We start from the raw sequence: 15001 nt of genomic DNA, 5'->3' as shown, positions 1-15001 counted from the left end.
GTTGGGAAGGACCAGGCCTGTAGGGAAGGGCAGTTGGGAAGGAGGGACCAGGCCTGCAAGGGAGGGCAGTTGGGGGTGACCAGGCCAGCAGGGGGGGGGCAGTTGAGAGGGACCAGGCCTGTAGGGAAGGGCAGTAAGAGGTGACTAGGCTGGCAGGGGAGCAGTTAGGCGTCGATCAGGCTGGCAGGGGAGTGTTTAGGGGGTGATCAGGATGGCAGGCAGAAGCAGTTAGGGGCAATCAGGCAGGTGAGCGGTTGGGAGCCAGCAGTCCTGGATTGTGAGAGGGATGTCCGACTGCCCGTTTAGGCCCGATCCTCCTAAACAGGCAGTGGGGACATCCCTCGAGGGGTCTCAGATTGGAGAGGGTGCAGGCTGGGCTGAGGGACACCCTATCCCCCCACCCCCGTGCACAAATTTTGTGCACCGGGCCTCTAGTCAATATAATAAACATGGGTGGGGGGTACCACTACTGATGCAATGTGTATACTTACAGTCACCTCAACTTTACCTGCTTCTTTTTATCTAAGTGCTGCACATTTGACAGAGTTCTGTGATTCACCTTCCTGTCTATGAATGCAAACCGCTGCCTCCCCAGTGCCAAATAGGGCCTTTTTACTATTCAACTTTTCTTTTTGGATAGTATGTTTATTAAAGCTGGGGACAGTGAAACAAGGAAGGGCTTAGGATAGAAGAAGCAAGGAGAGAGAGAGAGCATAGGTGGGGCCGCTTTGGCTCTAGAAACGTTATGGGGAAAAGTGAGCCAAGGTGGGGCTGCTGTCAACTCACTGGAAAGTCAGAGAAAAGGGGTCCTTGGAGACAGGTTCCAGGGATTAGCCTGGGATGAGCTGTGGCTGTCCATTGCTCCCCTGAATACAAGTCTCATGGGGACTCGCCTGAGTTCAGGAGAAAGAAAATTCACTGGAAAAGGAGATTCAAGTGGGCGTGCCCCTAGGAGGACTCACTCAACTTCATTTTTTAATTAAGCTTGAACATGTGTGTTCTTTCTTTCCCTTCCTTTATAAGCAAAAAATCTGTTGTGGGCAGTAGGTATATGAAATGTGGGTAGTTAATGTTACAAATATATAATGTTACATATCAATTATATCTCAAAAAAGCTTGAAACAATAAAAGTACAAAAAACTCCCAAAATATTTTCAGGATATGATTTTGAAATGTGAAATAATGTTTTCAGTTTTCCTTCGAGTGCTATAATATTATAATGCTACAATACAATATTTTTAAATTAGGTTAAAAAATTTTACAGATACCTCCTCTAGAGTGTCTAAAAATAATATTAGTGCCTATTTATTGAGTACTTAATTTGTTCAATGTGCTTTGTTAAGATATATGCATCAACACACACATTTTCCCCACAGTTTATCCTCCCAATAATCTCTTGAGAGATATTAACTTTCTTGTTCTGAAGATATGGAAACTGAGGCTCAAAGAGAATAAATAACTTATCCTATATAATAAAAGGCTAATATGCAAATAGACCAAACAGTGGAATGACTGGTCACTATGATGCACACTGACCACCAGGGGGCAGATGCTCAAGCAGGAGCTGCCTCTTGGTCGTCAGTGCGCTCCCACAGGGGGAGTGCCGCTCAGCCAGAAACTGGGCTCACCGCTGGCGAGCACAAGGGTGGTGGTGGGAGCCTCTCCTGCCTCCACGGCATTGCTAAGGACCCTTCAGGGGACCCTGAGGGGTCCCAGACTGTGAGAGGGCGCAGGCCAGCCTGAGGGACCCCCAACCCCAGTGCACGAATGTCATGCACTGGGCCTCTAGTCTAACATAATAAGCCTAGGTTCCTAATCTCCATACTTAGTGAGAACAAATCTGTAGCTCTAAGGTCCCTTGAGTCTTAATTTACTGTATGATTGATTCAGAAAGATATGGCTCATTCAGAATCTAAGTGAGACATAAAGGGTCATTTTTCAGTTTCCCACTAAATCCCAATGTCTCTAATTATAGATGACAACCCCGCTGCCTAGAATTAAAACCCACATCACAACAAATTTAGTAAGTGCTTCCTACGCAGTCCTTATTTATAGTCTCAGTGATTTAATTTCTAAATTATAGCTTGGCTGTTATGCATAAAATACAGTCTTGGAAAATATAACAATTATAGTTTTTTAATAAACTAGATACAAAATTAATGTGTTTATTGTAGAAAACAGATCAATGGATATTCACTAATAGACTGACATGACACTTCTCACTGAATCCTAGAAAATTCTATCTAATAAATACTCATTAATGAATGAGTCAAAGAAAATGGCATTAGTGTAATCACAGAACCAGCTCGAAATGGTCTTATCCTGTTTAACAAGATACTGAGTTACTTCTTAGAGACAACAGACCAGCCGAAACCAACGCTTGTGCAGAGGAGAGAACTTTGACCTCCAGCTGCTGCACCAGGAACCTCTCCCCAAAAAGAAAGGCCAGGGAAGGTCAGGGACAAACCAGCACTTGAACATCAGAACCCTTTCAGAAGTGAAGGGTTCATTGTGCAGGAAGATCCAGTGCGGACTCCCCTTTAACATAATTGGCCAAGTTCCAAGGTCTTCCAATTAAAACTTGCCCTGCCAGCACTTTCGCATATGTATCATATGTATTCCTCCAATCCCTTAAAAGTCCTTAATGTAGTCCAATGAGCAAGATGGATTTGAGGCACTATTAAGTCTCCCATGTTCTCAGTTGGCACCTTCTCAATCAATAAATCTTTCCTTACTCCATGCTCTGGTGTTCTGAGTTTTGGCCTTTTTTTATTTTTATTTTTTTATTGATTACAGAGAGGAAGGGAGAGGGAGAGAGAGATAGAAACATCAATGGTGAGAGAAAATCATTTATTGGCTGCCTCCTGCACCCCCCCCCCCCCACTGGGGATCAAGCACACAACCCAGGTATGTGCCCTTGACAGAAATTGAACCCAGGACCCTTCAATCTACAGGCAGATGCTCTATCCACTGAGCCAAAACGGCTAGGGCTGAATTTTGGCCTTTTGAAGCATCAGGCACACAAACTTGGGTTTAGTAACATTAGGTGTGCTAAATTTTCACTGCTCAATTTTAAATAAGAAAAACATTGTTTCCCTTTTTGCCTCTTCAAGAACACACAGTTTTGATGTACCCAAGGCTCAAAGAGACTTTTCTTTATATGCTCATTTCCTTAGGTTGTCTCACCAAGTCTCCCAGCTCTAGATCCATCATTGTGCCAATTACTCCCAAGTTGATATAGCCAGTCTAGACCTCTTTTTTGAACTTCAGAAGAGTAGTTAGATGGTACCCAAAATATGCCTCTTTGGCATCAGGATTTTTTTTCCCCAGCTAATTATTTTGAGAAATGCATACACAGGAGAAGCTCTAAAAGCAGTAGAGGTTGCCCTTTTGTAAGAGAAATTTACATATATAAAGGAAACCTCCAATTTTAGGGTCTCCTTCTCTGTACCAGGAAGAGAAGGATGACTAGATCACAGGAAGAGGACCTTATCAATGGAGAAAGCACTGACTTAAATCTGCATGACAATCCTTGCCTCGGTTTATTACACTTTCCCTGCTAACCTCCCATAACACCTTTTTTTAAGTCTTCTAAAATTGTTATTACTATTCATTATTATTGTTATTATTCAATACATTAATTGATAACATGCATTCCACAGGGGACAGCTGAAGCTAGACCCTGAAACAAACTGTTGAAATTTTTCTTTTATGTTTACATTAATTCATTAATCTGGGCCTTTGGCTAGAGTTATAAGATTCTTTTTCTTTTTCTTTTTCTTTTTTAAATAATTCTTTATTGTTGAAAGTATTACATATGTCCCCCGTTCCCCCCCATTGGCCCCCTCCAGCCCCCGCCCCTCCCCCATAACATCTTCTGTCTTTAGCTGGGCTGGGCTGAATTTTGGCCTTTTGAAGCATCAGGCACACAAACTTGGATTTGGTAACATTAGGTGTGCTAAATTAGGTGTGGAGATGATATTTAAGGTGGTGGCTTTAGCTATTTCAGGGATTTACTTAGTTTTGCTAGGCATCTTCCATGTATACAGGAAGTATATATGTTATTAAACTTCTGTTTTTCTCCTGTTAATCTGTCTTTTATTATGGGGTGTAGGTAGTGGGGGATGTTCAGCCAAGATCCTAAAAGAGTCAATAAAAATTATTTCCTCCCTTATATTCTGTTTTCCCATTTCAGCCCTTATCCTCATTATAATCTATAATCAAAACAACAACCAGAGAAATCCTACTGAAAGATTAGTTACATCACCCTGGTGGTTGTGCATCATGCACTGAGTCCTAACTGAGAGGTCACTGGTTCAATTCGCAGTCAGGGCACATGCCTGGGTTGCAGGCTTGATTCCTGGTAGGGAGCCTGTAGGAGGCAGCCAATCAGTGTTTCTCTCTCCCTTCCTCTCTCTCAAAAAGTAATCAAAATATAGCTTATAAAAAAAAAAAAAGATTAATCAGATCATGTGATTCCTCTGCTCCAATCCCCTCATGGCTTCCCATCTGTGATAGTGTGATTTAAAATAAATAGATATTTTGGTCTTCACGCCTCACAGCTCCCAATACTCTTGTAATTTCCTAAACAACAAGAGCAGTGGGGACATGTTTTGTTATATTTGGTCTTTGGTCCTCAGTTCCTAAATAGCTTCAGCATGAAAAAGGTGAACGGGGTCTTTTGTCGTTCATAACAAACTCTTCCCAACAACACCTGAGTTTGTTAGTGAGGTGACTTTTAGAAAGACCTTAAGGATGGGGGCAATTATCAAAGGAACCAGCCACTATAAGAGGGTTGAACCTTTCAATCCCACGCCCCACTCCCACCTCCAGAAAGGAGGTAGGATGAATTAATCACCAAAAGGAATGATTTACTCAATCTTGCCTACATAATGAAGCTTCCATAAAATCCCTAATGTATGGGGTTTAGAGAGCTTACAGGTTGGTGAACAAGAACGTATCCATGCCCTAGCTGATTTGGCTCAGGGGATAGAATGTCGGCCTGCAGACTGAAGGGTCCCAGGTTCAATTTCGGTCAAGGGTACATGCCCAGGTTGTGGGCTCAGTCCCCAGTAGAGGGTATGCAGGAGGCAACCGATTGATGAATGTCTTTCATCTTTGATGTTTCTCTCTCTCTCTCTCCCCCTTCCTCTCTGAAATCAATAAAAAGATATTTTTTAAAAATTAAAAAAAAATAATGTATCCACACGCAGAGAGGGTGGTACACCTCAAACTCCACGGAGACAGAAGCTCCTGTGCCAGAGAACCTCCTGGACCTTGCCCTACGTGTCTCTTCATCTGGCTATTCATATGTATCCTTTAATATTCTTTGTAATAAGCAAATAACCTAGTAAGAAAACTTGTTTCCTGATTTATGTGAGCTGTTCTAGCACGTTAATCAAACCTGTGGAAGGGGTCATGGAAACCTCCAATTTATAGCTGGTGGTCAGAAGTATAGATGACAACCTGGACTTGCAATTGGCATCTGAAGACAAAGAAGAAAGGCAGTCCTGTGGGACTGAGCCCCTAACATGTGGGATCTGATGCCACTTCTAGGTAGCCAGTGTGGGAATTGAATTAAACTGTAGAACACCCAGTCAGGGTCCATGAGAATTTGGAGAACTGCTTGGTGGTATTGAAAAAACACATTGTATTGTTACTGTTATAATTGGCTAGTTATTATTAATAGGAAAGGAGCAAAGGGCCAGATATTATAAGCATGGCCATCAGGGCAGCTTTACTAGGAAGCTGCAACTTTGCCCTCCCCAGGGAACCACTGGTTCATTCCCTGCAGATCACGGGGGGGGGGGGGGGGGGGGGGGGGGGGAGGGGTCCAACAGGGGGGAGGGGTCCAACGGGGGGGGGGGGAAGGGGTCCAACAAAGGAAAGATGAACACCTGAGCAGTAAGTTGGGGTGAGGTAGGGAAAATACTTGCCTGGGTCAGTCTAGCCTGGAACAAAGATAATTGACTAGAGGGGGTGGAGCCACTGCAAGCACATGGAATTTGAGAGTTAAAATCCTCAGACAAAAAAAAAATTGCTCTCTCTTGTTCCTCTGGCTTTGCTCCTGTTTCCTTGCACTTGCTCGTGTTCCCTCCATAGCCATGTGGCCCTAGAAACCCCACATGTAATGGACTATAGCTGGGAACACAAGCTAAGGTAGCCTGATGCTAGACTGCACTGTGCGAATATGGAACAGAAACTCTGGGCAACAGTTCTAATCCTCGCTCTGCTGAAGCCACAACTGGACTTCTTCCATGGTGGGACGCAGGGAGAGGAGACCTTGGAAACTCAGGGATTTCATTCCATGCAAATAAATATCACTCATTGTCCTGTGCAAGTCTCAGAAAATTCCTTTTCTCCTGACATCACAAGAAGCCCACTTCCACCGGCAACTGGTGGGACACAGGGGGCTCCCCACTGAAAACAGAATCATCTCATTCAAAGTCAAAGCTGAAGTCCTTTCAGTAATCTAGGTTCCACACCATCTGGTACCATCCTCTTCCCTCTGACCTCACCTCCACTGCTCTCCCCTCTCACTCTGCTCCAGCCACACTGACCTCCTTGATGGTCCTGGAATACCCAGGCCCACTCCTTTCCACTTCCTGCACTCTGTCTGGAACACTCTGTTCCAATATATCCGCACGGTTCCCTCTCAAGCCGGCAGTCTTCACCCCAATGTCATCTCGGCCAAATCTTCCTTGACCACGTATCTAAGAGTACACTCTACACACAATTCCCTCTGCTCTCTCCTGCTGTTTCTTCTTTAGCAGTTACCACCATTATCTCACTTACTTATTACATAGTTTGCTTGTTTGCCATTGGTTTCCTGAATGGAGTGTAAACTTCACAAAGGCAGGTCTTTTGTCCATGGGTAGACTGCTGTCTCCCAGTGCCTAACTCTGCCTTAATCCCAGGATTGCAGTCATTACTGGAGCCTAGCTCACTCACACGCTCATACCATCACACCAGCACCGTGTCCCTAGCACTGTGGGTGAAGAGAAATGAACAAGGCCATCAGTGGCTCCTTTGTTCAGGCACCTGGCATTGTCGGTCTGTTCACTGAGCCCAGCCGGTGCATTTTGTGGGAGAACTACCCACCACAGAATGCCAAGGAGTCCAGGGCAGGGAGTCATTCCTATCAGTAAACAGCTGGAACAGGTTAGACACTGTGTACCGAGGGTGCTTACCATGCACGACTGCCTACTTGTGCCTTTCGCAACCACCAATAAACCAGGTCCTGTGTGCAGCCTGATTCATCTAAACAAGCGCACCCACTAATACAGTTGAGCTGGGAAGACTGATCTGGCAGCGGCGTCTCACTCACTGCATCAGCCCCCAGGTTTGGGCCGCCAGTACAGCTGTGGCGTCCTCTCTCTCTCTCTCTCTCTCTCCTCTCTCTCTCTCTCTCTCTCTCTCTCTCTCTCTCTCTCTCTCTCCTTTAGTGAGAGGGGCTAGCCAGCCGTGGGCAAACAACGGCCCGCGGGCTGGATCCGGCTGTTCTATCCGGTTCTCTTGCTCTCCCCTCCGCTCCTTTACTTTGAATTTATATTAGTTCACACAAACACTCCATCCATGCTTTTGTTCCGGCCCTCCCGTCCAGTTTAAGAACCCATTGTGGCCCTCGAGTCAAAAAGTTTGCCCACCCCTGGTAGGCCATCTGACACCATGTGGCCCTTGTCTTAAAGAATTGTAAGTATTCCCATAGAGGCTAACCTATTGCTGGCCACCTGCCGATTTTAAAGATTTAAAAAAGAAAAAATATATTTTCCCCAGAAACATCAGCTCTGCATTATCCAAATAAACAGAACTGGAGGAGAGGAGGCAAAGAAGTGTGAAGGATAAAAACTGAAAAAAGGATCAAAGAATAACAGGTGAACTATATATAAGGTACTCTTCTAAACACGTTAACTAGGTGGACTCATCACACGTTCACCGAGAGCAAGGAAGCAGGCCCCGTTTATCATCATCAGGGCTGTGTTCCAATGGGGGGGACCGCGGCACAGAGAAGTAATGGGCCCAACGCAAGGGCCCCGTGAGAGGGTCGTCAGGACTGAAGCCAGGCCGTCTGGCTCCACAGCCCGCGCTCTCGGTGTACAGTAATAGACTTAAGAAACCAAAACACAGCCCTCGGGCGTACAGCCCGGGCGGGGCGGCGGCGGAGCAGGGGCGGCGGGGGCGCGGCGGGCGGACCCGGCGGAAGGGAAGGAGGCGCCGCGCGGACGCTGCAGCCCGCGCCATCACCTGGGGCTGATCTGGAATTGTTCAATCGCGGACTCGAGGTTTTCCAGGTTCTTCCAGCACTCCTCGCTCTCGGTGTCCTCCCAGTTCTCCATCGGAGCCTGGGAGTTGGCCGCTGGGTGGTGCGCCTCCTGCGCGATTCCCGCTGGAGGGTCTGGGGAGTCCAGAGCCTGCGTCCGTTGCCATGGCGACTCCTAGGCAACCGGTGGGCGCGGGAATTGTTGGGTTGCGGGCGCGGCGGTGCGTGGAGGGTGCGGCTGGGCGGCCTCTGGAGTCGCCTCCGTGCGACTTCCACTGCCCGCCACACTCAGGGCTTTCCAACAAGGCGCTGTCTTCCTTGGACGCCCACGAGACAGGCCATGGCGGAAATATCCCCACAAAGCTGGACTCCGTAATCTCACCTCCCCCAGCTCTCCTTGCCTTCTCTTCCCCTAAGGCTGTGAGCGCAGCCTCGGCCAGGCCCGCGCACTTGGGGAGTGAGGCCGGTGTGGATTCCTGCTGTCTTTCTACAACACCTGTAGTTCGGTGGCCCTTGCTTTCCTGGCCTCTGCCCTAGGCTAACAGTCACCTTCAGGGAGGATGGAAAATAGTGCACCCATATAGTAAGGATGCTCATGCCATACTGGGCCCTGGGTTCTCAGAGCAAGGCCATCTTAAGAAGAAAGCAGGAGGTCTGCTGAATTGCCTACACTTGCCACTTGACCACAGACATAGTGTCTGTGGACAAAAAAATTATTTGCAGAGATTAAATAGGCTTACATTCCTAAAAATGAAGGTTGGAACTAAAATGTTAGGTTTTAAGCAGTACCGTGCAGTGTGTAATTCATTTTTTACTGTTTGTACAATAAGAGATATTTTTAAACTGGAAAACCATTGTTCAGCCTTTGTTTTATTTTTATTGATTCCAGAGAGGAAGGGAGAGGAAGAGACAGAAACATCAATGATGAGAAAGAATCACTGATTGGCTTACTCCTGCATACTCCACTGGGGACTGAGCCACAACCCAGGCATGTGTCCCCACCGGAATCCAACTGTTACCACCTGGTTCATAGATCGAGCCCAATCACTGAACCACACCACTGGAGCTAGTATCTTTGTTTTAAATTATATGTCACTCATTGGCAGTTAATAGGAGACATTGATCCTAATATCATCAATATATCATTGCCTGGTTTTAGAACTAAGTATACTACATTTCCATTTCAGTATATTGTCTATAGGAAAACAAAATATTTTCTTCTCTTCCTTATAATAACTACTAGAGGCCCGGTGCTCGAAATTCATGTACAGGGCGGGGGAGGGGCAGGGGGAGGGGGTCCCCTCAACCCAGCCTAAACCCTCTCCAATCCGGGACCCCTCGGGGGATGTCTGACTGCTGGTGGGGATTGGGCCTAAACCGGCAGTCGGACATCCCTCTCACAATCCGGGATCACTGGCTCCTAACTGCTCACCTGCCTGCCTGCCTGATTGCCCCTAACTGCCCCCCTTGCTGGCTTAGTCAGCCCCAACTGTGCCCCCCGAGCCAGCCTGGTCGCCCCAAATGCTTCCCCCTGCCCTGCTGGCCTGGTTGTCCCTTACTGCCCCCCCCCCCCCGCTGCCCTGGTTGCCCCCAACTGCCCCCCACGCAGCCTGCTGTTCGGTCGTTTGGTTGCCCCACACAGCCTGCTGCTCAGTCCTTTGGTCGTCCCTCACTAACCCCCCTGCCAGCCTAGTCGCCCCACGCAGCCTGTTGGGTTGTCCGTTCGGTTGTGATGGTCACTTAGGCTTTTATATATATAGATGTGAAAAAAAAGTTATTTTGATATGAGAAGCCCAAAGTAGAAAAAGGAAATCATTGTAGCAATCATCAACATTCACATTTAAATATAGAGAGAAAAAGCCACAAATAGCAAACAAAAATCATAACCAATGCCTAAATAATCTTTTCTGAAGGATTGTTTTCCTTTAAAGAGATGAACAGAGAAGTTACTTCTACTCCACAGAGGTTTTTATTTTTAAAATCTAACTTCTAAGCTTACTTCGGAAAATTTTATTATTTAATCAGAAAGTATATTTAAGCCCCAGCTGGTTTGGCTCAGTGGATAGAGTGCCGTACTGTGAACTGAAGTATCCCAGGTTCGATTCTGGTTTGATGCCCGGGTTCTGGGCTGGATCCCCATTGGGGGGGGGGCATGCAGGAGGCAGCCAATCACTAATTTTCTCTCATCATTGATGTTTCTCTCTCCCATCCTCTCTGAAATAAATTTAAAAAATATATTTTTTAAAATACGTATTTTTTAAAAGGAAATGTATATACCTATAATATATTATTTTCTTTTTTAAAAGTATATTTTTATGGACTTCAGAGAGAGAGAGAAACATCATGATGAGAGAATCACTGACTGGCTGCCTCCTGCACTACCCCTACTGGGGATCTAGCCTGAAACCCAGGCGTGTGCCCTGACCAGGAATGGAACAACGACTTCATAGGTCGATGCTCAAACACTGAGCACACCAGCCAGGCATTGTCTTTCCTTAAGTGCTTTTTTTATACAACAATGCAGACAGAATTTTAAATTTAAAGAGTAACATTCCAAGTTAAAATTAAAAATCTGATCTGTTTAGAATCATGCCAAGACAGTGAAAAGACTGTGATAAGCTGTTGGCTATTTTACTAATGCAATGCTAAATGAATATTTTGAAACTGAGCAGGGAGATCGCACAGTAGATTTCATGAGTCATTGGTCAGCGCTGTGCGGTGTTTCTTGACCGGTATGGACTGCATAGTTGCACCATCCCACAAAAACAGGTATTGAACAAAGCCTCTTTGTTTGAAACCTTGCTATAGCATATCAAGAAGGTCAGATTTCAGTGTCTAGGAGACCACATAATGAGGATGATTGTTTTGTTGTTGTTGTTTTGCAAAAGTTTATTTACAGAAGTAGAAACAGTGAGCCAGTTGTGCTTTGTGGGCTCAGAAAACAAGTTACAGAGGCAAAAGAAGGGCCTTTGTAGCTTAGGAGAAAGAAAGAAAGGCAAGGAAAAGATGCCATAGGGAAGGAGAGGGGGGAAAGTGCAGAGAGAGAGAGAGAGAGAGAGAGAGAGAGAGAGAGAGAGAGAGAGAGAAAGAGAGAGAGAGAGAGAGAGAAAGAGAGAGAGAGGGAGAGGCGGGGCGGAGGCAGGGCACACCTGTTTTTGAAAGTATTAACTCCATAATTCTTCTCTTCTTGTCAGTTACCTACATTTATTGCTCAGGTATATTCCTTATAAACTTGTTCATTTCAGATCATATTGTCAACTATAAAAAGTGGGGTTGGCACTGCCAAAGCATTTGTCAGAGTAAATCCAAGCTTCTTGTATGACATGTTGAATAAATTGGTGGTTTTTAGCCTCATGAGCTTTGGAGTTAATATTTTTAAAAAAACCACAACTTACTTTGAAACTTACTTGCTTTAGAACAGCAATTTTCAAACTTTTTCATCTCATGGCACATATAAACTAATGACTAAAATTCTGTGGCACACTAAAAAATATATATTTTTTGTCAATCTGACAAAAAATAGGTATAATTTTGATTCATTCACACTGGATGGCTATTGTTGGCAGTTTCCATTTTTTTGTTTGACAATCTAAGGATAAACAGGTCAGAGCCCTGACTAACTAGTCAGGTATTGCATGTTTTAAAAATTCTTGTGGCACACCGTTGGAAATCACTGCTTTAGAACTTTGGGGAAACATCTCTGAGCTTCTCTTTTCTCACCAGTAAAAACTGGATAATGAACCTTTCAGGTGGTTGGGAGGAGCACTCTATACTGTGACAAAAGCAAGCAGCATACTGGGAGACAAATACTAACCAGACCTTCAAGGACTGTGTTCCTCCCTTCTAAACCTCAACTAAGGAATACATTGTTGGAAATTTTCTATTTTTAAAAATTTGATTATTTCAGAAGCTAAAATATTTTTTTACTGGGTAAATTAATAGGACTTAGGGCACAATTTTAAAATTTCAAATGTTCTCTGAAACACACTCATGTATGTGTGTGCATATATATATATACATATAGTGTGTTTATATGAAAATATCACCTACCAATTATTAAAAATAATAACATCTTAGATTAAATAGCATGAAGATTTGATTAAGAGTCAAGTGATGACTCTAAACAGTAATTTATATATTCTAGTTGGATATTATCAGTTCTATAGTCTAATAAAAGCCAAGAGGTTTCCGTTTAGGTTTGTAATTTAAATTCTTTTTAGAGTCATCATATGTAAAGTGCTTATTTTTCTTTTATCACCAGCTGTAATCTATGATTATGTGGTGCAGGCTCTGTTATGTAAACTTGTTTTATGCCATACTTTATCCATAACCAAAGTTCTTAAATAAAGGGTTGGAAAAGGAGATGCAAGGTCCTTAGCCAGGACAATATTACATTACTAAATCCTTTATGGAAAAACTCCCGAGATTAGATCATTTTAATGTCTTACATTTTGCTGCAATGAGATTACATATCCATTCTTGTAAAAAAAAAAAAAAAAAAAGAAAAGTCCATCTACAAGTGTTTGTCACTCGGCTAAAGCTGAAAATCAAGATAAGCTCAACAGGGAATTTGGTCAGGAGCACCCTTGATATAGAATTTGGATCTTACTGCCAAATGTCTTTGAATGCTGTAATAGGGGGTTTCATCTATTTGGAATTAAATTTTCGATCTTTAAAAGGGAGATAGTAAAAATGGGAAGAAAATGATACAGCTTAGCCATGTGCAAAAGTGAGTCCACCCAAGGGAAGACTTGTGAACCTGCTGCTGAGGGAAATTTGGGGAACTTTCCAGGTCTGGTCAAGTGACCAGAGTGGATCTTCATGCGCGGAACATGACCTAGGAAATCTGTAACACATACATTTCAATGCGTAGTGAGGTGGCTCAGGAAAAGCACAGCCCTGACAGTAATTAAAGGGCAATTACCATATTTCATGCCATCTAGATTTCACCCAATAATGTTAAAAATGTGAATCTTACAATCAGTGAAATAAGGTAGATAATAAGAATTAATCAGCCCTGGCCAGTGTGGTTGGTTGGATATTGTCCCATGCCCTGAAAGGTTGCTGGTTCAAATCCTGTCAGGGCACATGCCCTGGGTTTGGGGCTTGATCCCCAGTTGGGGTGTGTGTGGGAGGCAACCAATCAATGTTTCTCTCTCTCATATTCTCAGGTGAGGGTGGAAAAAAAAAACATTAAAAAAAAGAATTTATCAGACAAAAACCTTTTCAGGGGGTTTCCATTTCATCAGACCATAGAGATATCTCAGGCTTTTCCATAACTTGCACAAAGTGCTCACATAGGACCATCTGGTTCTCTTTGTTCTTTTTCCAGTGTCACAAGACAGTTTGTCAATAACTAATCCAAATTCTCAGGTACATAGATTCCCAAGTAAGTCTTGATCTAGACAGCAAACGTGTGATTTTGGTTAGTGTGAGAATTATCCTGTAGCCTGATGTAAACGAATTGATAAATACAACATTTAGACCTGCCTGTAGAGGACTAGACTTAGAGGCAAGGTATTCCCCACAAAGAATCACCAACTCAATTCTGTAGCTGTAATATTAGGCAGCTTTCATTGTCCTTCAGCTTCAAATCCGATCCTAGAATGTGATACAAAAATATTCTACTTTAGCAATTTTGAGAACTAATGGGGAATATTGCACATAGGAGAATACGGTAGTGTGAAAACCAGGTTTATTAGTATTATGTTTATTTACTTGGTATTACCTCAGTGTACAATGAGAATTATTATGGGTATGTTTCAGAGGTTATACTAGAACCAAGCATATAGCCAAGGTGCTGATCAGGAGTACACAGTCCAGGGATGGTCCACCCTCATTGCTCAAATCAGAAAGTCCAAACACAGAAGAGACTACTTACTCCAATCTCTGCTGTTAATGGTTCTAGGTCAACAAGCCACACTGTGTCAGTTAATATACTGAATATTAGCAATGTGTTTTTATTGGTGAATGTAGTGGCCTGTTGACTAGATATTAGACATGGACTCGAATGGGTACATTTAAAGCTGTTCAATACATGTAAATCAGCCTGGCCAGAGTGGATCAGTGCTTGAGCATCAACCCATGAACCAAGAGGTCCCTGGTTCCATTCCCAGTCAGGGCACATGCCCAGGTTGCAGGCTCGATCCCCAGCAGGGGGCATGCAGGAGGCAGCCGATAGATGATGTTTCTCTCTCATGGACATTTCCCTCTCCCTTCCTCTCTCTCTAAAAATCAACTTAAAAATATATATTTTAAGAGATATGTAGGTCAGCTAAATTAGCTCTGAAATCCTCCCACCATTGCAGAAACAGTAAAAATTCCCTTAAAGGCTGTAACTTAAACCTCGAGGGACTGGACTTGGGACTTGACCCCCTAACACTCCTCTGTTCAGCTTTTTGCTTTATAGTTGCCTGATGCCTACTGAAAGGACCTAGGATCTGGCTTCTGAAATGTTATTACATCTGCTTTAAAGAACCTCTCACCCCTGGTGGTAGTCAGAACACCTGAAAAGATAGAGAGGTGGGATCTTGTCTACCTCATTGAATAGGTTGCATAAACTGGGGCTTGCTTGCTAATGAGTGTTTTTTAAAATAAATGTCTGAGACTTGCTTTCATTGTAAGCTGAGAGCAAGATTGTGGGGAAATAGCTCATCTTCATCTTCATCAAACTTCTTTAAAGGATACAACATTGATCCAAAGAAACCTAAGAATTGTGTTTGGCCAATTAGGTCAGTTTTC

At 43.9% G+C, this 15001-nt stretch overlaps 1 protein-coding gene across 1 annotated transcript in view; it reads right to left on the bottom strand.

The window, feature by feature from the left end:
* LOC308241281 (uncharacterized protein C10orf67, mitochondrial) overlaps positions 1-8336 on the bottom strand; it is a gene marked incomplete at both ends in the record, with an annotated part of 151335 nt that extends 142999 nt beyond the window's left edge. Inside the window, one exon of the mRNA XM_080654695.1 lies at positions 8245-8336. Coding sequence (XP_080510821.1) covers positions 8245-8336 — 92 coding nt within the window. The remainder of the gene's footprint in view (positions 1-8244) is intronic.
* Positions 8337-15001: the final 6665 nt, after the last annotated feature.

Source organism: Plecotus auritus (assembly GCF_963455305.1).
Source record: "Plecotus auritus genome assembly, chromosome: 1".
Classification (NCBI taxonomy): Eukaryota; Metazoa; Chordata; class Mammalia; order Chiroptera; family Vespertilionidae; genus Plecotus; species Plecotus auritus.
Note: the sequence above shows the minus strand (reverse complement) of the source record. Positions and strands in the feature narration are given on the sequence as shown.